At 43.4% G+C, this 23,933-nt stretch overlaps 1 protein-coding gene across 2 annotated transcripts in view; it reads right to left on the bottom strand.

Annotated features, from left to right (window-relative positions):
* Positions 1-524: 524 nt before the first annotated feature.
* The window catches only part of LOC138580306 (SUN domain-containing protein 3-like), a 153,530-nt gene continuing 130,121 nt past the window's right edge, over positions 525-23,933 (bottom strand). Inside the window, exons 8-9 of one of the 2 annotated variants that reach the window (XM_069650728.1) lie at positions 16,606-16,698; positions 525-1,461 (exon numbers count right to left, since the gene is read on the bottom strand). In XM_069650728.1, coding sequence (XP_069506829.1) covers positions 580-1,461; positions 16,606-16,698 — 975 coding nt within the window. In that variant the 3' untranslated portion in view covers positions 525-579. Of the gene's footprint in view, positions 1,462-15,314; positions 15,593-16,605; positions 16,699-23,933 lie in introns of those variants that run through there. The other variant, XM_069650729.1, reaches the window with a different exon arrangement.

Genomic DNA, 23,933 nt, shown 5'->3' with positions numbered 1-23,933 from the left:
TAGTTTGTCATAATTTGACATAGACTAATTATTCATGCTTTGGGTTACTTATACTTATAGACACTTCCCATCCTTCTGAGACACTATGTTCTGCCCTCAACCTGCAAATCACGCTCACTGCATCAGGAACAAATGGCTTCCCAGGACATATAAAATTTTGTTCTTTGAATCTCACACAGGTATACCATTTTGGGATCAAATATAAGTAGGTTCCCAGGCTCGAAAAGCCAACATTTCAGGAGTTACAATTTTGACATATCTGTCCCCCTGCCAGAAACCTACATTATGTACCAATTTAGTTTGATACATCAATTCTGGAGTAATAAATGGAATACACAAAAGAAAACTTATCTCCATTCTTTCTACATCAATGACCAATGGGACTGCATTCCTTACTCCAAATGCAATTTTCTCTTGAACCATTTCCACTTCTCTTTGTGTTATCATGTGCCATCATCTGACAAATTATGTTAGATGACACAAATAATAGAGCTATATGACCCTGAATCAGTTGAGACACTTCATTTTGAACTTCCCGTAGAAACTTTGTCAGGATGTCTTTTATTAGATTTACCACATTTAGAATGCCTCCAATAATTTGTTGTGCTTTACTTTGACACTGGTGCAATCTTTCAACATTGTAGCTTGTTCTTTAAGAGTCAGAATAGTCTGGTTCAAATAGCAGATCACCTCGCTTTGTTTGCCCTTAAGTCCATCTAAGGTCTGTTGAATCAGTCTCAAGTCATGCCCCAGTTCTTGGGCCTTAGCACCTAGCGTGTTTCCATATACCGTATTTGCAGTATATATAGTAGTGCCCACTACAGCGCCAATTATGGTCATTACAATTGTTGCAACCAAGAAACCTGACACTCTTTTTCCCATCTTTTTCTTGGGGCTAGATGAACTCATGAATGTCTTTTCAAACTGCAACATCACCTCTTTTAACGCTCTTTGAGCTCCATCTTTGCGGGTTCGCACCCGTTCTTTCACTTGAACCGATTTGATCTCTGAAACATTAAGAAACTTTTCATTCACCAGTTCTGGATTCAAACTGGTGTAAATATTTTGATACAAAAGTCTTCTGTTCCCTAGTATAAAGCCTGTGGCTTCCTCCACTGCAATCCCAGAGGCTGGTCCCGGTTCTACCAGGACTTGACCTTCAACTGAAATGTTGTATGATATTGCCATTATAACGACAGTTGTCAAAATTAACTTAAAAGTATGCTGTCCTTTTCGACAATGCGTGGACTGCAGCCTCTTCATCATTTTTTGTTTCTCCTGTCGTTTGCCTCCTGTGGGCCTCCTGTGGAACTCCTGAGGACTCCGTCGACTCTCCCCCCTTTTTGATCCAGGGGTTTTGATGGGCTGCAGTGGGCTCCAGTTCATCAAGCGGCCTCCTCTAGGGATCCAGGGGTCTGGGAATCCAGTTCCAGGAGCACTGGTGAGGCAATTAATTAGTATCTAAATCAAAAGAGAAATAGACAGATTAAGTATCAAGTACACCAAACTCATTAATTTCCTTTCTTTTCAGGGTTTTCCTGAAATAAAAATGTGTTTTATGCAATATGATTATACAATATTTCCATAATACTTGCAGCATTCATGAATATTTCAGAACAGCCTGGAAATAAACATGTGGATTAAACATAAACATATAACAATATAATTTCCTATTATAATCGGCTGCAATAAACATGTGGGTTGAACATAACAAAACACAACATGCACTTCTTTTTATAATATTCACTTAGCGTGACCATAAGAATGTAATATCTATTTGGAATACCTATCAATCTGATTCTACTTCTGCTCTTTGATTCCTATTCACACACCTTGCTCTCATATTTCCAGCTATACTCACCTGTTTCATCCCCCTTTTTTCCACTCTAACTATAATATTTACATTCACCCCTACTTACATACTACGGCAAATCCCTCCAGAGCAAATGCCATCTGTTGTCCTACTTTGACCTCAATGTAACAAATACACCTTTCATCCCCTATTGGTTTCTTCAGCTTCCTCCAGTCTTTTCAGCTCATGTTTTGGGTGAAATGGCTTGATTTGGTTAACGTGGACAAATTGTTCCACAGCCAAATCTCCTTTTATTATGATTTAGTATACCACAGGTGATATTTTGTTGACAATTTTGTATGGACCGTGCCTGGATGCAAGAAATTTCGCATTTTTATGTTTACCCTTTTCTAAAATCGAATTTATATACCTGATCACCTACTACATACTCCTTCACAGATTCTTTTTGTCATAGTTTGATTTTGCACTGTCAGGTGCTTTTTCTAGATTCTGCTGTGCGAATGCAAATGCATGCTGCAAGTGCTTTCTGAGTTCTTCCACATATTCAGGAATTATGGCTGCATTGACCAGAACCTGTTTGTTTGTCCAGTATAGCAAATGTTGTGGCAAAAACCATCTTACTGCATGTTAGAATCTTGTGTGGACTGAGGATTTGTGGATCTGGACAGTGTGGACCTAATAGCCATGAGCACCAGAGGGAGTCACACATCCCAGCTGGACCCTGCATCAGCTACAAACTTTAAACTAATTGTCAATGAATGATCTGTTGCAATGTTCCACACCTCCAGTCACTGCACTGGTGAAATGACTCCCACTGTCTGATTCTATCCTTTGGGGCAAACCGAACTTAGAGAAAATATGGTTGACTAACAGGGTGGTTGCTGTTTGCACACTGCAATCAGGTGCTGGAATGCGTTCCAGCCACATGGACATTAAACAAGTGAGCGTCAACATATGTCTGTTTGTCCATGCTGATCTTTGCACATGACCTATGAAATCGATTTCTTAATTGGACCATAGAAATGTCAGACCTCTTTTCATTAATAGGGCTCTGTGTGTCGGGGAAGTAGGTTGGAACTGCACACACCAAACACTCCCTTACATATCATTCTACATCTTGGGACATGTCTGCCAATAAGCATATTCCTTTAGAATTTCCAATGTTTTCTGGAAACCTTTGTGGCCTGCGGTTATGGCATCGTGGGCATGATGAAGCATCAGTCCCCGAAATTATAATGTTACCACCCATTGAATTTGGCCTGATATGGATTCCCGAATCATCAGTCCATCCTGTAATCAAATTCTCTTTTTTGTTCTTTAGCAAAACCCTCAGCTCTTCTTTCCCTTTTTCCTCAGTCAGAGGATTTAGCTCTCCATCTATCAAATGGTTATATAACAGGCCTAAAATGGGATCTTCTTTTTGTGCCTCGACTAAGTTTTGATCAGGGGTATCAAATCTCACTGTGCCACTGGCTGATCAACTATTCTGAGATTTGGAGTGTGTTATTGCATCCACCTGGATTTCACCAAGTAGGTGCTCAATAGGAAATAACTCCCCCATCACAGCCCCAATCTTGGTTAACTGATCTGCCTTGTTACTCCCTTTCTTGTCTTCCTCATGTGTTTTCAGATGGCCTCATATCTTCCTCCAGTGAATAATCATGTAATTTTCTGAAACAAGTTTATCTATGGCTTGGATCATTTTGCATGATTGAGAGGTTTCTTGTTATATGTGATCATTCCTCTCAATTTCCACCGGGTAAATATTCCACAAAACTATTTCAGGCATAATCAGAATCAGTGACCAAAACTATTTTAATGTATTTTCTAGCGCTGTGGATATTGCTTTATAAATGGCAGCCAATTCTGCGACTTGACTGCTTTTGGGGCCCAATCTCATGCTTACTCTTGGGATGCCATTACACTTGACGCACACATTTCCTATTCCTGCCACCAATTCTTTTTCAGAGTCACCTCCCACGTGGTATGTACATCCATCCAAGTACACAGTTGGGAGATGCATGTATGTTTCTTCATTGAATGCCTTATGTGGAGATTGTTCAAATTCGGTTAGACTTGTTTCTAGTCATGTGTCATCAGAGGCACAGGCAGCTGCACAATCATTAAGACTGCACTCTTTATTCCGTCCATATCTCACTTCCACTAGGAATCCCTGCAACGCCAATGTCCATGAAGTGATTCTTGACTGGGCCAAATTCACCGATCTGATCCTTTTACTTTCTAGAAATTGTAGAGGCTGATGACTTGTTTCAGCTATCACACACTCCCCATGAATAATGGGGCAGAAATGTTGTAATGCCCCAGACATCGGTCAAAAGTGCTTTTTCACATTCACTACATTTGGTTTCTACCTGTGACAATGCCTTACTGGCATATGCAATGGTTTCGTTATTTGCATGGTTTTTTTGGTACAGGACTGCTGACATACATTGATCTGTGAATCCTATCTCTAAGAAGAAGTCTTGATTCTTTACTGGGTAAGCTAAACATGGGGCTTTCATCAAACAGTCCACTGATTCACTTTGTTCCTTTTCCTTTACCCATTTCCAGGGTACTCCTTGCTTCAGTAATTTAGTCAAAGGTTGTGTGATTTCTGCATAATATTCAATAAATGCCCTGTTATAACTTATCATTACTAACACATTCTTCAGCCCTTTCAAGTTGGTGGGATCTTTTAGTTTCTGAATAGCTTCCACCTTTTTCTTCTGTGGATTTAACCCATGCTGTTACTTCATGCCCTATAATGTGTACCCTTTTTCTACACCACTGCGCTTTCTGTAAAGATAATTTTGCTCCAGCCTTTTGTAACTGACTGAGCACATCTCTAATTTCATTGAAGTGACTTTTTGTATTAGCACATCATCAGCATAAATTACAGTTCCTCTCTCAGCTGCATCTGGCAGCACTTTACTTAGAAATATTTTATACTCACTTCCACTATTGATATAGCCAAAGGGGGTCCGAACCCATGGATACTATAATCGGTTAAAGGAGAAGGCAAATAGATTTTGGATATCTTCAGCTAATTGCACACACCAGTAACCTGCTGTAAGATCCAGAGTGGTAAAAACCTATGATCCTTCAACCTGTGCAAAGACTTGATCAATACATTGAAGAGGCCACCTTGAAACAGGTACCCTCTTGTATAATTATCTTAAGTCTGCACATAAGTGCCATTGACCATTGGGCTTTAGCACACCTAATATGGGAGGATTTGAAGTACTGTGGATAGGCCTTATGATGCCTCTGTATTCAAAAAATGTATTACTTTTGCTAGAGACTCCAGACAGGTCAAGGGAAACCTATATTGTTGCACACATATTGGCTCCCTACCATACCCTTCTGGTTGTGTGGCAACATGTAAATCGGTAAGGCCACAATCATAGGCGTATTTAGCAAATATCTCCTTGAACTCTGCAAAATGTTTTCTTAATTGGTCTTTTTCCTCTTCATGTGTGCAAGCATCTAGAGCTTGGATTTGCTCCTCTACCATTTTAGAGAATTCTGGGAAGTCCTCCAAAGGAGGGACTTCTGTACTTTCCTCTAATTGTGTGGCAGTGTCTCTTTGGAGAGCTGCCACACCCAAGTATCTTGGCACATTAGCCTCCATTTCAACTTGCTGTTCTTCTCTTTCCGATTCATCCACTTGAAATAGGATGCAATTATCCTGATGACAGCTTATCCCATATTTTGGTTTGTACGGATAAACAGACTGCATACTGAAAATCCCCTTTGGTTTACAATCCAATGACTCAGGCAATTCACCCTGGGAAGTTATATAGCTTTCAGGGATGTTCCCGATCACTGTATTGTTGAAATCAGCAGTGTAGAGGGGTTCCTGTATTGCCTTCCCTAATGCTATATTTTCTTCCAATTGAATGTCCTGCCATCCCTTGTTATTAAGCAGTATTCAAATGGGGCCCTCCCCATTCTCTACCAATGGTTTATATTCGCATTCTAGCCCTTGCTGTCTCATGGATTTATTGAGGCACACAAATGCAACAGGCCCTTTCCTCTGTTGTCCCTTTCTGTACTTTAATGCCATTGCAAATTGTCTGGTGAAAGCAGGAATAGTGACATACTTCTTTACTATTTGGTCCCAATGATAAGCCTGCCTTTTGTTCTCAAATGCAGGTGCTGCTCCACCCAGCCCATACCAAACCGTTTGATTCAAGAATTATAAGACCATACACATTCTGTGCATGATTTCATTTCCCAACCCAAATCGAATTAATTTTTTGTTCCACTTACAATCCAAACAATGTGGTGAATGCTTTTGGAACCAACTGTGATTCTTAACATGCACCTTCCCACAATTCTTTGCTCAAATTCAGGGTCATTCAGACCGAAGGTTTGTTGATTTTTATTTTAAAACTTGGTATTCCCTCTCTGCCAAGCATTTGTTTGAACATATTTTCATTAATGAAACTCTTTTCCTGCTCTAGGGCCAGCACTGCTTCAATCACTTCTGGATGCCCATTCACATGCACTGTGATCCAGGCCTGCCCTTCTTCCATGTGTATCTCTGCAATTGTTGAAATATATTTTTCCTGATCTGACTCTGCAGCAACATTTGGTTTGCAATTTTCTAGGGGTATTATCCCAAGTAGACCCAGAGTATCCTCTATTCATGTGGCCAGGAGAGGGACGTAGCTTTCAGATAAAAAAAAAACCCTTGAGGTGGACGAGCGAGGGCAGATCACCTGGGTAGGAGAGTCCAGGGTTGTGATCATGGAAAAACCCCAGGTGAGGCGCGGTATCCCAACAGGATAATAGGCAAGGAGGAAGAAGTCCCAGACGCCTTTATGGGATATGCAGGCCCCATTGTCCCTGATCCAAGAGAGAGGCGGGAATACCATATTAGAACAAAATCAGACAGAGAGTTGGGTCAGAGGAAACAACAATATGGGCCTCATTACAACTCAGGCGGTAAGGGTTTTATGGCGGCGTAAACAGCGCCGACCCTTACCGCCTGAGTAGGAGGTCCCTTAGCGCCATGGCGGACTTAACACCTGCTTTTAGCAGGTGTTAAAATCCATGGCGCTAAGGGACCATGGAGTTAATTACGCCACCGTAATTTACGGTGGCGTAATTAACGCCTTCCCCACTCCCATTATGCCCTATGGGGCAAAATGGGAACGGGGAAGGGTAAATGGGAAAATGGGGATTTACCGCCCCGCCAAGGTTGGAATGGGGCGGTAAATCCGCCAACCACCATGGCGTAAACGTAGTTTACTGCAAATGAAGAAACAAGGCAACTCTGCCTTATTAAAACTGGCGCATCTCAGTTGGCCCTTCTATAGGGCTGCAAATTTTCGAAAAATTCGATTCCTTCTTCGATATCTTATTTCAATCAAATACGAAAAGTCAAATATATCTATGTACTTTTAGACAGGAATGTTTATTCACATTCTCATGTATTGATTCACATTACACTGTGTTGGGCGATCAAATTTTGCCTTCAATATACATTCTGCCAATGCATTTCGGTTTGAACCTTCGTCAGGGCTGTATAAAGGCACTTGATTACATCATCAAGCTAGTCATAATTATGTATTCATTAATTTAAATACACTTTACGGTTTAAATACAATATATTAACAAATTCACACATACCATTTGGATTGTCCCACGTATATGCAATAGTTCCGCCAGATGAAAAATAAACAACCAACAAAAGTAGTTTACGCCATGGTGGTAAAGTCACGGCCCAGGCGGTAACTTACCGCCTGGGTCGTAATGAGGCCCTATGACTTTAAACCTAACACCTATTTATCACCCCACATGTCAGACTTAAGGGGAGGCCGACAAGATCAGTACCTTTATAGCAGGGGACCAGCAGTAGGAAACAACATAACAAAATGAGAATCACCCCGGTGGTATAAAAATAGAGCCAGGAGATTCTCCTCTTTCCTGTCAGTCATCCCATGATTATTCCACCCATAAAGATAATTTTCAATCCCATTTCATCTCCCCCTTCCCATTTCCAACTAATACTGGGAAGAAGAAGAGACAACCAAGAGTTGAGAGGATTACCCGTAGAACCAACATGAGGAAAGTAAGGGAAACCTACTGTAGAAACTCCTCAAGCTGTCCCACTAATAGCATCAGACAGGGTCAAGCATGTAATAATGATCACTTACACCTGACTCCACTTGACTCTCATTTCTGGACTGAAGGACAGGCATGTCCTGTTAATTAGAGTATTGAAGGTTAGACAAACCCAGCCCTGACCACAGACCTGCGGCCCATTGATACAACACAGGTGTATAAAAGGAGACTGCTGATAGAGCAGGGAGAGCAGCAGTTGGGAGAGCAGAACGGAGGCTGTGTGGCTGAGTGTAGCCTCTGTTATTTTTTTCCTGGATCGGGTGAGCGCAGTATTATAAATCCTCCAGGCCAGGAATGGACTCACCAACACCACCCCAGCATCCCAGACCAGCTGCTCTGGTGGGGCGCTGAGCAAGCTGCAAATAAAATAGTTACCAATCAGGAGATGGGCTACACCCTGAGTTCTTTTATGACTAACGGACACAGATACCAGAGTAAACTTTTATAGGGATCCTCACAGGGACCCCTCTTTATTGAACATACCTTACTCCTTATCTATTACACTTTAACACTAGGATTCCCCTGGCATGAGCTCTATCTAAGCGGGGACCGACTTCGTCAGCTCATCCCTCTTTGGAGGGGTCTCAGGGACCCCTATGATGAGCTTGTTGCACCCAATCCCTTTTCCAAGCTCAGGCACCACCCACATGGAGTGTGAGGCCAGAGGAAGGCCTCTGTGGGTGGTCCCATCTTGCAAGGCAGCTTGGGCAGGCCGGCCACCCCACTTTTGACCAACTCACACCGGTGTTCCTCCCCTCTACCCCCTACATAAACTAATGACCATCTATATAACATCTTATCTATTCCTACTTAACAATGACCCTACTTAACATTCCCTCTAATTATTACCCCAACTCCCTAACCTCCCCTACTTAACATTTACCCTACTTAACGGTACACAATTATACACACAACATACATATATAAAGGACATACTACATAAACACAAGAACCCAATGTCACAATGGGGTGACTGATGAAGACAGCCACCCCTTTACAGTACCTTCAGGTCTGTCCAAGATGCAGGGCTGTTTGCTCTTGATGGCACTGGCTGATAACCAAAGATGATGGGGCCTGGCCACTCCTCTTCTTCTAGTGTGGCCCTGTACACCACATGGGGCCTCCGCACAACATGTGCTCTTCATAATGTCCTGGACGTCCCCCTATGTACCTGGGGATCGCCCACACTCCATGCCGCGGCCCACGGTATATATGTTCTTTTAGGGTGAGCCCAGTTGCCTGGGGGGCCTACCCGACATCTCTGCCACGACCCGGAGCATCTTTTAAATCCATGGGTAGGCCCTGTTACGCAAGATGCAGAAGTCACTGTGCGGCCCAGGAGCCATTTCCTGTTTTGCCAGCGTCCCCATTGCTATGGGAATGTCGCCACACATACGCTCTGACCTCCTCCTGGCCCGCCCCGTCAGCAATGCGCTGTAGCAATGCAAGTGATGAGCCACGTCTTCTCCTGGGCTGCTTCGCTGGGCAGCCCAGGGCTTTCTACACTCTGGCCGTTCAACGGAGCAACCCAGGACTCCACCACCTGCCTCCTCTTCACCTGGGTTGGTGGCAGCCAACTCAGGGCTTCCAGCTTGACCGTGACCGGGCTTCAGCTGCGCATCTCTGGATTCCCTCCTGGGCGGCTTCTGACATTAACAGCACAGGAGGATTTTTTCAATAATGGGCCCGGGTAGCCACTGCCATGCTGCCTGGGCCTCAAATGTGTCTGGTGTATGTCCGGTCCGGCCCCCGGATGGCCAACAGGTGCCACGACCCAGGGGCAGCTGAGCTGCCCTTGACATAACAGCTCAGCCCCCCTGCTTACAATTCGACCCCCCAGTTAAGTCTCTCTCTTGCTCTCACATTTTCTTAAATGTCCTTTTTTAAATCATTCTGGATTCTTTTTTTTCTCTCTCCCTTGTCCAGTCCATTTTTGAACAGGTGAGTTCTTTCATATTGCTCATTGCTTTAACATTCCACCCAGTCCCATGGTGTGCTGGATGGATTCTTCCGAAACACATACACAGAACACAAAGAAATAAACCCACACTACATTTCCCATGAATAAACCTTTTTTACCCTGATGTCTGCGTCTTCATAGATGTGCATATCCTCCAGGGACCAGCATGTAGCCCACTAGCCGAGCCCCATGGGGCCACGGGCTACATGAGTCCAGCAGAGGAATCCTTTCTTAGACCCAGTCCAATTTTTGTCAGAAGCAGAGAATGAGCAGGGGATGCTGTCTGGACCAGAGAAGCCAAGGAGCAGAGAGTGGCAGGAGCTGAAGGCTGGAGAACGGCATGCCGATACGCTGGTCCGGTGTTTGTGAGGGGCTGCAGCATGGAGAGGGAGCTGCGTCTAGAAGGAGCTGGAGTGAGGCTGCCTGCATCCTGCTGGCAGCGTTCAGTGGAATGCTTGTTCCCTTGGCACCTGTGCTAGCCCCATGGGTGTCTGAGGGGCAGGTGGTGAGATCCTGACCTCAATCCTGTGTATCCTGAAGGGACCACCTGTCAACGCGATGCTGCTTGGTGAGTTCCCTGAAAGTCAATGAGAGAGAAACTGGGAAGCGTGCATGTGACTGCAGCGGAGCGGGAGAAAGGCGCAAACTGTAAAGTGGCACGGAATGAAAAGCAAGTGACAGATTGCAAAGAAGCAGGAACCAGAAAGCAAGTGAAAAGAGTGTAAAGCGACAGGAAGCAGGAAAGAGAGAGAAAAGAATCCTTTTGAGAACTTAAAGTCCACTATTGTCCATAAGAAGAGGGGCATTGTGGGACTTGTAGTAAAGAGCCAAGTTAAATAAAAAAGACAAAGGGATTTGGGACCCGCTTATATGAGAAAGTAAAAGTGGTCCGGGAGCCATGTAATAAACAAGGAGAATTACTTGAAAGACAAGCATTGATTCAGCCAAAATGAAGCCAGTATTGTTTCAAGGAAAGACATAAAGGTGAATAAAAGGGGGCGAGTGACCTAAAAGTAAAGGAAGGGTGCAAGAGTGAAATAAGTGTGCAAGAAGCACGATAAGGAAAAGGACAGGTGCAAGGGTGCATGAAAGTAAAGTGAATCAAAGGAAGGTGCACAACACAGTGATAGAAGAGAAAGCCAAAGAAGGTGCCAGTGGTCACAGTGAAGTGAAGGATAACAAAGGGGTGCAGGAAGCACCTGAAGAGGAAAGGATAGAAGAAAAGCAAATATAGGAAATAAAGAGAGGGGCCAAAGATCAGAGTGGTCGCGCTTAGGAGGGCAAAGGACCTGCTGTTTTCGAAAGTCTTGCATTCTACCCCATGAGAAGGTTATTTGAGAGAGTATCTGTATATAGAGGAACATGTATATCCTGACAAGTTGAGTTTTGTGTGTAAAACTGAAGCAGCCTGACCTTGGGGAAGAGAATCCTGATAGGCCTAAAAGAAACTGTGTTGTTAAACTGAACTTGTGTTTGAAACTGATGTGGCCTGAGCTTGTGAAAGGGAACCCTAAGAAGCCTAACCAAGTTGAATTTTGGGTTCGAAACTGAAGGGGCCCGAGCTTGGGTAAGGGAATCCTACGAGGGCTAACAGAGGTGAACTTCTACTCGGTGAAGGAAACCCCAAGAAGTCAAAAGAGTAACTGTTTTTCTATTTCTTTTTAATATTTTCTTTTTCTTTTTTCTGTTGAACGTGGAGTTTGTGTCTCTCTTGATATCATGCCTGTCTCACACCTGGCAGATACAGGGTAAGATGGATGTAACGGCCATATTGTGCCTTAGGAATTTAAAGCATTTGAAAAATGTCAGTTACAACCTCAAGGTGATCTTCGATACACATTTTTGAATGGTTTTGAATGGTTTCGCCAAAACCTGGATAGACTCCATTATCTTCAGTGCACTGTGCAGTGTACTGCCCAGTTTAGTGCTTTGTGCTGGGACATCATTGGAGAGCATCCAGTTCTTGCTGGCTGAATAACAGCTGGCCCATCTCCCAGATTATGATTCCATTCAGTCTCAGTGAAAGTGCTCCCCTTTTGCTTACAGGGATTTGAGAATAACTCAGTACTCTTATCGCCCCATATACTAATTTCTCTTCTTACCACCCTACACTGGGCTTGGAGGTCCTGGGTTTGACTGTAAAGGGCAGAATTCACCCTTCTCAGTTGAACAACCGCTCCCTGCATTTCAGTAACCTGCATTTTGTAATGATCAATCACCTGGGTTTTTCTATCATTGCCATCCATAAATCTAAAAATGTCATCTTCTAACGCGTGCAATTGCTTGGCTTTCTCACTACCGCCCTTTCTTACTATCTGAATTTCTGTAATTGCTATGTCCCTATCTTTCTGGATACCATCTAAAATGGTTTTTAAAAGCATTCATTCTTCCTCACTCTATGAAAACTGTCTTTCTGAATCAACTGTGCACTGACATTATCAAATTTGGCACGTAATTGCGAATCGAGCTCTCTATGTTTCAACTCAGCTTGCACTTGCAACAATTTTTCACGCTCTGCAGTAAAGTCACACTGTAATTCTGCAATCGCATCAATGTCTTTTTCATGCAACTTAATGAGTTTATATAAGGTGAACCACAGTTTGGCGCACAAACGGATGAGACAGTCAACCTCTTGTTTCCGGTCTCCTGCCCGGAAGAGACAGAGGAGACACGTTTGACATGCTCCCATTCGCAAAAATGCCATTGTGATTCTTCTTTTCCACTTCAATGTTAATTCTATCTCACCAAATAACAAAGTATCACATGACCATGTTGCTAAAGCGAACAGTTTTGTCCCTAGATAACTGGACACATCAGTAAATTCATCTTCTATTTCTGTCATGTTTGAACCAAGTGTCAGAAAAAAAATACACAGAAATTCAGCATGCATCCACCGCAATCACCACCGCTTCCCACACAATGCACTTCTTGCAGGGAAAGGACAAAGTGAACAAAATTTAAAGTGCACCTAGCGCAACACAATATGGCTACGTTATGCAAAACCACACCCAGAGATTTCTTTACAGCCATTCCCGGCCAACGCACCATAAATTTGTAGGGTATCTTGTGAGGTTTCCTAGCTTGCCACTAAACACGGGGCTAGACTCACATTGGGATCACTTGTTGGAGCAAAAACAGGACTTAGGGTTGCACTAGGGGCACAATTTCTCTACATTATGTTTATTGCATTGGTGGTTCAGTGTAATAACTCAGAATAAACATACCAGGTTAAATGAAAAATGATATATTTATAACATGAGGAAAAGCATGATTGTGCTGTCGTTATTTCATAGGATACTTTATAGATTGTCTACAGATCAGAATAAAATCACACAACGGAATACACAATATGCAATCATTGTATATTGAAACTGACCTAAGAACAAAAGAAATACTCCCATCTATCGACACATGACGGTTTCACAATCTGTCAAAAATGATGCCATGCATTTATGTCAGTAGCAGTTTTAGAATACTTTCTGCTTCTCTCACCCCAGGCGAAATGTCCCTCTGTCTGCCAAGAGAATTATTGCTGCTCTCTCCCCCTCCTCCCAACTTGGCAGAAGCCACTGTGTGGACAACCTTGAGGAATAACTGATTGCTCTTAGCTCTGAGAGCAGTAACTTCTTTTTTGTATTAATATTTATTTTAGCAGCTAATCTTGCATGGCAAAATGCACTTCACTTCAGCAAATGGAGAACAAATAGACTTCCCTGATGTCTGATATCATTTTCTTTTCCCACATGCAAAACTTACCCCAGCTATATTCTATCGCACACAAACACAACAAAAAGCCCTCACTTTGTACTGATATGCTTACCCAAATATGTCCAAAAGGACTTTGCTTGCAACACCATCAATAGATGCCTCCTCGTGCCCTGGGCTGCTTGGCTGTCTCTCTCCGAGCACACCCTCCTTCTTCTATCGCAGCAGGACTCTGTCACGGCAGCTTGACTGGCTGCCTCCTCTCTGCGGCTCTCCTTCTCCCTCCTTGCCTCCCTCTTCTGCAGGAAGGGCATCTTTACCACGGTCAGTACTGGTCTGTTTGCCTCCTCTTTCTGCAGCCCAAAAGCAAAACACCAGCCCCTTTTTCACTTTGTGCATTCTTTTTAAAGCCTCTTTTTCCATCTGCCCACTTCATGTATATTCTCCTGCACAAAGTGTAAAATAGGCCTGCCCCTGACTCTGATGTCAGATGTCAATCAGCCACATCCTCACAGATGTCAGGCCCCCTAGAACCTTCCAGAACACTAACATATGCCCCTGCTCTGTCCCTTTTACACAAAGTTTATCTCAGTGAGTCTAAGTGGCTTAGTTGAAATCTTTTCTTCCCGCCTTCCTGCACGGAAAGCTTTAAACAAAGGGGCTACTTTGAGCAACATGATTGTGCACGCTCCAAGATATCGAACCTTCACAGCTCCTGTTGCAAGAGCAGCTTTCATTCTTGCAGTTATTTTCTACACAGGCTCGCAGAGTCTGTGTCTGCAGTCCCATTTACATCCCAGTTTGCACCCAAATTCTATGGACTCAGCTCTAAACACTAATTGTATTAATATGTTAGGTGTTAAGATTAAAAATGAGTAGGTATTAATAGGATTAGAGGTTAAGGAGTTGTTAGTTCCTACACTACCTGCAAATTTGCACTACCATTGCGCAGCAAATCCCTAGCTATCCCTCCATTGGTACACAATATTGGCCTACATCAGCGCTAAAGCACACCTAAGCTCCACAGCAATCTGAACGTTTTCTGTGTTTACTGGCATACACCCTAAACTGAGCTGTGTCAACCTTTCTGTATGGTTGAAATGCAGACCACCCATTACAGTATGCAATGTCAGCTGTAAGGTTGCCTCTGAAGTCAACATGTTTTGAATGAGGTCAACAGCAGAGAATGTTGACAGCATTCCAAGCATTCTGTTCGGTTTCGGAGAGGTCAATAAGGACTTCCAGATGTTAATATTGCTTAGTTGTGTTTCTTAAAATCACTCACCATTTGGGGGCGGGGGAAACTGACCTGTGCACGAGTCTATATTGCTCTCACACTGGACTTACCACAAGATCATCCAACAATATCCATTTCACCCCCAAGATCTTCCTTTTTGCTTACCTTCTGAAACACTTTGGCAGCATAGTTTTGGATATCATGCCCTCAAAGCCCCAGCGACCTCGGGTTTTCAGGTTAACCATTGGCTATGTAAGTAGCCCTAATTTAGAACCACGGTATTGAAATGTATTTATATGTGGCTACCTTGAACACATGGAGTGGACTTAAAGATCCACTGTTTAGATACATGGTGATACATGATAATTAATATTGCTCATAAGTCCTGGAAGAAACCTCCCTTCTGGGGGCCTCGATATTTATTTTCTTGCCCGTAATCAGCAATGAAAGGAAAGAGGAGACAGCCATTGGGTGGGAATAAGAAAAGGAATTTTAATGTTCTCCTTTGAAATGTGTCCTTTGTGTTCCCTCATAATGTCATTTCCTAGCTCCATCACTTTGTTTCTGGTCTAGGTGTGGGGCTCTTTTAACCCACTCCAGCCTTAGTTCCTTGATTCACCTAAGCATGCAGGTTCTTCGGCAGCTCTCGGTGCACCCGGAATCGGTAGATGCAGGTGTAGTCAGGGTTTCCCCAGTTGCTCAGAACTCTTAGCTGGATATATTTAAAGTTGTCCGAATTTCCCTCCTAGAAGTGGATCAAGAACAGAAAAAGGATAACAATACTTGCAGGATGAGAAGGTTATTCCAAATGTTACCTGGGGTAGATTCTCTAATTGATGGTCCTCCAGTGACCCAACTGGACTGTTTTTCAAGATATGTACTGTCTATGTAAATAACTACCACTTAGATTCCCGGGGTTCAGACACATATGCGTATGGCACACAGATACATATTATATGGAAATCTTAAAAACCTCTTGAGGACCAGACTTGGAAACCACGAGTTGGTAGGTTTAAAAAAAGAAAAGGATCATCTCTCCTGTCATGTGGCAAGGAATATATCGGCTCCATTACTGTTTCTAAGGTGTGAAACCTTAGAATACTGCAGCCCGGTATTGCGTTATTGCCCATTGAAGCTAGCTAGGATTAGTGCTGCTTTTTATGTGTAAGACTTTGACACAGTGAGTGAAACTTGAAGGGACTATTAGAAGGCCTGGTTGCTATGTTGTTTTCTTTCTCATGGACTAGGCAGGGTGGCCATTTTCAAGCAATCATCTGTCAATATGCATTTCAATATTTATTCTTTTACAAAAGACTATAATCCACAGTGCTAGAGGTATTTATGAACACAGTTTTAAAGAGTCGCTGCACCTCCAACAGAAGGCCTCTACGTGCATTTGTATTTCATTTTTCCATAGCTCCCTACTGCGTGCAACTCTGCCCACTTTTCCTGCAACTAAAAAGAAAATGCTAACATATGCCTCTGTTGTGGCAGCTGGCTCTTGAAAGCAGGCAATAGGGGGGGAAGGACTCTCCGACCAAACAAAATGGCTGCCTAGCATTAAAGGAGGTAGGGAAGCTATTTGAGGCTCCAATTTAAATATATTTTCTTGAAAAAAAAACTACTGGTCATGGGCGGATGGACTTTTGCAATATTGAGGTGAATAAAAAGGTTCAATTTAATGTTGTACTAGGAAAGTTAAGGGTCAACTTCATTTCAACATTTTGTCCCTAACTCGATGCTGCAGAACATACGCACCACTAGTTGGAAGGTCTGGATTGGATCTCCCTCAGAGTCATAGGTGAATTCTCCTAGGAACGTTATCTCCTCCTCCATGTCCTCATTTAATCCCTGGCAAGATAGGGGTGGAGCAATAGTCAATTACAACAGACAAAATAACAATGCTACAAAGTCATTTGTTCGCACTTACATTTGTAGCAATGTTAAAAAGGGAAAAAGACAATGTTATCGTATTATCGGTTATTACGCGCACATGTGGTTTCTAACAGCTCATACAGTAATAGATTTACTCTGCAAACACATATAGTAAAGTGACTTTAAGGGAGGGAAATGGTTAGTTAGTTTAACATTAGCCCGGTTCAAGGTTCTAGAGGGGGTTTATTCACACAGGAAGTCTTTTAAGTCCAAAAAATAAACCCTGGCTAAAGGAAGTTTGGAGAGAGCTGAAAGTCTTGACAGGCAGCTCCTTCAGGTTTTCCTTCAGCCTCTAGTGTTATAGAAGCAGCACGATAGCAACTAACAAAGGAGACCTATAAAAGGAATTGATGAAGGGACGGAAGCAGCGGCTTGAGTCAGAGGTAAGAGGGGGTGACTCTGGACACCTCTAGGTGCACTCCAACACCCTGGAGCGACTGCTTGGAATCAGGTAAGAAATACCTTTTTCCCCACAGTACCTTAGGCTAGAAGAAAAGGTTTGTGGTGGATGCTCCACGATTTTGCAGCTTTGGACCCGACCTCTGGACTCCTTGGTCTGATGACTGAAGGTAGGACAATGGATGGGATCTCTCAGCAGCAGTCTCGGGAGGACGTAGGGCATGACTTTCAGCAACTTCTTGGTTCACTCTGCGATTTTGAAGCCTTTTCTGCAGCACCATCCAAGGACACAGATGGTCTGGTCAATCTTCACTTCCTGCATTCCTGCACTCTGGTGAGGGGGTCAGGTCGGGTTGGATCGGATCTCTGGAGTGTCCTTACGAGTTCACCAAAGATTTGGACCGATTCGGCATTTACAAAATGATGCACTCGAGATGGGCAGCAGGTTTCCGGGTATAGGGGTTCCACAAGTCTGGTAATTCCTAGCACCTTGGGAGATGGCTCAATTCAAAGTTTGTTTTGGGACTGGTTGTTCCCACCAGCCAAAGGGAAGGAGTCATCCTCTTCGTTGCTCCTATGTCACATAGAAAATGGGGCAGGACAGCAGTGGTCACTTCACGGTGTTGCAAAGGGTCTGCAGGCGTCTCTGGTTGTCTTCTTCAGTTACTTCAGCTTCCAGTGTTGGACCTGCCTCTCACTCCAGAAGCCTCACCTTGTATACAGTTCCAGCACACACTCCTCTGCAATCTCAGCATTGTACAGAAAGGGGCAATTGGCTGTCCAATCAGAACAGCCAGACCCCCTGTGGGAGTGTTGTCCTATTCAGGCACTCCGGCAGACAAAGGACAGGAGGGTGGAAGACTCCTCCCCGACTTACTGCCTGCCCAGACACTCTGGACCCTAAGCGGGGATACCCAAGGGTTCCCGCATAGGCAAAACACATACACGGACTCCCCGTACTGTAATAGTAGAAGAAGGGCTAACAAAGAACAACCACACTAGTAATGGCAAAAAAGAAGGGAGGCCCCAAGTTGGTACTCAGGTGCCCCTATTGTGCACTACCGAGGCTATGGACATAGCCTGCGGTATAAAGATTACACAATATTTGGTAGAACACATCCACTGACATCAGCCTAGGAGATTGTCTATGTGATGAAAAAGTCACAGGACTAGAGAGGAGGATACTAGTTATCCCTTTGGCATTCCATTGAAGGCGGTGTGTGCCAATCTCTCAGACTATAGAGTTTTGGGAGAGATACTAAGTATCTCTCTATCCCTAAGAACAGTAGTTCTCGAGGATATAGAAAAAGAATCTTAAAGGGCGGTCCTAAAGGTCCTAAGCAACACTGCCCATAAGGAGCTGTGTGCTGCAGTAGTAAAACACATATCCATTTAAGAGCTATGGAGCAGACAGACTCCACAGTACAGATAGAGTACAACAAATAAGAATTTTAAAAGACAGAGATCACAAGAATGAACGAGTGGAAAAAGGTTCCACTCATTCAAGATTGAAAGTAAAGGGTCCAGATGTCCAGCAAAAAGTGCTCAGGGTCTCCCTAAAAGAGGGGATGAAGCATAAACATTATAAATATTCCTAACAGGAGCACATCCATTTCTGATGGAGGCCTTCCGAAATTCTGGGCAGATCTTTTAAGTCTCCAAAAGAAGCCTACTTTATGAAGGAGCTCACTTGAGTTTGGTTTCTAAGCACGGATATGGGATTCAAACCTCTGTTGCCCTGCATGGTTTTGCTTCCAAGACCAGCGTGTTGACCCTGTGCTATCCTCCGTTATACAAAAAGCTGCAATGCTCAGATCTTCCTGTGAGTTAATGGAAGGTTTTGGTGATGTTTGGCATTTCACTGCCTTTACAATAGCTAGCAGCAAGAATAGAAGAGCACACAGCATCAACTTCATTTGCTAGACGCCCCCAGAGCTTCAGTTGACATTTTAGGAGATGTAAAATTCCAAGCCTCTACATTTCGCAATCCTTCCATATGTCTTTGATATGTCTATGCGCTTAATATTCTGGGAGTAAATGACTTATATGGTGTAAACAAATGGAAGAAAAGTTAGTTCAGAAGACAGGTACAGTTCTCCTGTGTCGTGTTTTACAAGTCGACACAGTTCATTACATTTGTTGTTTAATACCTTTATTCGGCATAGGTCATATCGGTAAAACACAGCAGTGCAATACATTTTAATAGTTAAAATACAAAGTGAAGAGAGAAAGGAAAAGTGTTGAACATTAAGAACACAATTCATACATCACAGAAATAAAAAACACAGGAGCAACAATAAAAACTTCTCCATAAAAAAATGTTCTTTTTAAAAACTACCCTTGTGTTAATGATGAAGCACGTTTCCATGGCTTCATGGAGTTTGCCGAAGTGCCTTGAATATATTTGGTGACAAAATAAGCTGCTGTGAGATCCGATGAGTTTTTACAAAGGTGAGTATTTCCACTGACTGTGGAGACCCCACAGAGTTTAAAAATAGGTTTAAGGTAGGTGGTTCTATAATCCTTCAGTTTGTCACAAAAAAGCACAAAATGCCCTATAGTTTCTTCCCCAGATTCACACAACAGACAAACGTTGGTGATTGAACCAGAACAGTTGTTCGTGTTATCTCGCAACGGCAGGGATCCTAGGCGTAGCCTCATCTACAATGCCCTTGCACATGCTGGTTTAATATATGATATGATATGATAGTTTGTTTTTATAGCGCCTATACACATAATGTGTTTCAAAGCGCTAATATTCAATTAGCTTTCAAATCCCTGTGACTCTTTGATTGCTAGATAGGCCAGGCATCTGGCCAGGGCAGGTGTCACTACGCTCGCCCTTATTTCTTTGTATCTAACAAATGCCTTATTTAATACCATTTTAGAGTTAATTTCCATTTGCCGGGAATTCTGCCAATAGGCAGAAAGACGCAGCTGAAGCAACCAGGTTTTTACATGGGTCAGCCAGGGAATCTTCTGCCACCCCCTCAATGACAGGACATGCTCCAATGTCAATCGGTATGTCTCTAAATCGAGGCTACCCCAGATCCTTACCCAACGGTAGACAGGCCTGATGGCAATTTCCTCATCTATTGGGGGGAGAGTAAACTCCATGCAGGCTGAACTAGTCGGGGTGCTCTGTGGGAGGAGGAGGATTGCTTTTAGAAACTTATCTTCTGATTTTCTCATTGCCGATATGTCCACATACCCCCATACCTCGGCTCCATGAATGGCTGATGCCTTTGCCTGAGCTTGATATAAACCCAGAGCTGGGCCCAGAACAACTCTATCATGTTTCGCATAATAGGCTTTAAATGCCCCGCTCATTTTTCCAAGGTAATGTTTGCTCTGGACACTTGGTTTTCCCAGCACCTCCACCATGGAAAACCAGACCCCCAAGTAGTCATACCGCGCGCAAATTCAGATTTTTTGGCTTGGTCACTTTAGATGTAAAAACCATTGCCTTGGTTTCGAGGCATTAATTTCCAGGCCCAGTTTTACACACTCAGATTCAAAGGTTGCCAAGGCACGCCGTAGGCACATCGGGGAAGTGGAAAGGAGAACAGCATCATCTGCAAAGAAGAGGACCAGGATGCGTTCTTTCCCCATTCTAGGTGAGTCTGCATTCTCCTGCTGAGCCTCTCCATTACTGTGTTGATGAATAGGCAAAGTAAAATGGGAGCAAGAATGCATCCTTCACGGACCCTCTGGCCACCTTCAAGTGATCTGTTACCTCACCCCCAAGATCCCACCTCACCACTGCCCTGTTGTTTTCATATAAAGGTTGAGTCAGGCAGAGTATTTCCTCCTTAGGACCGCCTAAAGGGTCTCTCTGGGCATAGTGTCGAAAGCTGCCTTCAGGTCGACGAAGACTTCATACATGTGTTTCCCTGTCCAGGACCACATGTGGTACTGGTCATTATTCAGATGGCTGCGGGTAGTGTGGTTTATCGGGCTCAAATATAAGCTGTTTGTCCTCTTACTTAGAGCAAAAATCCAAGAAAATATGTTGTCGCTTTCTGAATTAGGCTCCTCAACTTACTAACACTTTTCTTTAAGGGCTTTTTTGATAACCTTAGGGTAGCGTGCGGGTCGCTGGAGACATTCATCAATATGGTTTGTCAAGACAAAGTTAATTCCCAACGCCTTAAATGGAGCATATGGTGACCTTGACTGCTTGAAAAGATTAGAAGCTAAAGCCTACAGGAGATTACATTGCCTCTCTCAGGAGACACCTTTTTAAGTGATGAATGCATACCTGCCACTGCATTGTTGAAACTACTCTTATTTATCATCTTTAAAAAATATAGGATTAGTAGAGGATCGAAATCTACATTGCTTTCCCCAGAATGAGTCTGTAACTTAAACAATCCCATAAAAAAATGGAGGCCGGTCTTACCAGAACAAGATGATGAAATCATGTGAGTTAGATTACCAGCTAAGGGTGAGTTAATGCAGACTATTAAGACTAGTGCTTGGGCAAGGGTTAGAGACACATTCACATCAAAAATGCCTTTCGCTTTTGCCTGAAGATGAGGCAGTATACATTACTCAGATTCAATCAACTAAGTTCTTTAGAAATGGTTGTGGCCCATACCAAGATACCGTGCTGTCTTATAATACGCTGCTTCTGTGGGTGGGGCATCTGTGGTGGGCGGGGGATGCAAGGTGGAGGGAGAGGGGATAGGGGTGGAACTCTAAGACACTTAAATGTCTAGTGTTCTAAGCACGATCAGTTGAGAAGTTTAGTATTTGCTCAATTGTGGAAATAATGAAAGACTTGTTTTGGGGAAGGTTGATGAAGGGACAAGATAACAGTCTGATGCTGGCAACTTTACGATATACTTACTGGGTATATACGAATGACCAATATAGGAATTACAGGTTTTTAGGGAATTGTTTAAGCATTTGTAACTTTGCCTGGCATATATTCCATTTGTTTTTATTATGTGTGTTGATTGTTTTAATCGAGTTAGAAGTGGACTTTTGTAAACTGTAAAACACTTGAATTGATTTGTATACCCATCCTAGGATGATGAGTTACAAAATGCCAGATCTATTTTGCCACACCATTCTGGAATTCTGCTACCAATGCCATCTCTCACAAACCTGGCTTGACTTTTGCATATGGTGATGTTCGGACAAGGGAGAAACCTGAGCCGTTTGTCTCTATTCCAAGTTTGATAGAGGTCGCTTCCTTCTTTTTTAGGTCATCTGCCATTGCCGCTAAAGCTCTCTTCATGGTCCGTCCGGGCCGACCTACTCTCTCTGGAGTTATTCCAAGAGCCTGGAGAGCCTGAACACCGCTCTGTCTTGAGATGGATTCGCCTTTTTTACGCTACGTGTAGATAGCTGCGTCATCACCATATGTTCTACGAGCGCAGCTTGAATGAGTTCTTTGCCCTTAAAAGGACCTACAGTATCCACTAGTCTCTAACATCCTTAGTATTAAGGCAATTTGCTGATGTTGGATTATATTAACATAACTAAGGGTGTACACTGCCACCTACCACTTACTTTCCTTAGGATCCAGGATCACTGTGGTTGTAAAGCGGCATGTTTGACTGAATTTTTTTTTTTTACTTTCCATCTGGGGTAACACACTCGCTGTTTCCGCATCCCACACTGGCCACCTAAGACTGTGCCTTTGTTTCACAGTCGTGAATGTGACTGGGCTGAAAATGGTCCCCTGCATGTGGTGCTCCTGGCATCATCCCCCCCCACCATGGGGCGACACCACATTTATGAATGTGCTGCATGTGCGATCTGCCCGCCTTCCTGACCACTCTTGCCCACAGCAGACTCTGCGGCCGATCCCAAATGTGTTTAGGTCAGTGAGTTCCCCAAGGTTGGTTGAATTAAGAGACACAAGACAGACACTTGTTTGCACTGCCACATGCAGTTAGTCAGCAGAGCAGCCCTTGCCACACACGCACAATCCATACTAAATTAAACAAAGCATTAAAAGGGTATTTAACTAGCTGACTTTTTAAGCAGCAAAGAATAGGGCTGGCATGTGATACAAAGACCCTCAAAGGCATTGGAGAGTGGGGGTTAGAGCTAATGTCAGTATGGAGTTATTCAACCTTGAAACACCACTGGCGCCTTGAAACACCATTTGCTGTGTAGGCGCCTTAAACATATCTATTGGCCTCATGTAACCATTTTTCCACAGCGCCCTGATGCCCGAGGGCTTGCGCGCGCTACACAAATGAAAACATAAAGAAATAAAATAACTATCCAATAAATAAATTTCCCAAATAACCAATACATGCATTCAAAGGATACCTAACATTCAGAGGCGCGCCTGGGTTTATGCTGTGTGATACTTGCCTCGTCGTGTTGCTCGCTGAAGTTTAGAAAGTGAAATGCGTTATAGCCTCTGGGAGTGCCATAAAACTATTAGCTTGGTGATGCTGCATTTTTTCTCTCTGTGTTGACAGAATATTAATGCTGGCGGTGGGGGACGGATAAATAAATACAAGTTACAGCTGCCTCCATCTCATTCTCGACTTTCAACTTTTCCCCGCTGCTTCCTTGTGTGAATGTGTTTTCCCCCCTTAAAATAACTCTTTCAACGCTGCTCTCACTGACTCTGAAGCCTCAAGGCAGCGCGAGCAAAGGTCTCCTGTCAGCTGTTTGCCCAACGGGGGAGCCAGCAGAAGAGGGTGGCAAAGTTTAAGCACTTGTGTTTTGCTTTTGCTTTGATCAGACTCATGGTTGAATGTATTGACTGTTTTGTATGCGTG

The sequence above is a fragment of the Ambystoma mexicanum genome, chromosome 3p, assembly GCF_040938575.1.
Source record: "Ambystoma mexicanum isolate Mex_15411 chromosome 3p, UKY_AmexF1_1, whole genome shotgun sequence".
Classification (NCBI taxonomy): Eukaryota; Metazoa; Chordata; class Amphibia; order Caudata; family Ambystomatidae; genus Ambystoma; species Ambystoma mexicanum.
The sequence above is the reverse complement of the archived record's forward strand: the minus strand, read 5'-3'. Positions and strand labels throughout refer to the sequence as shown.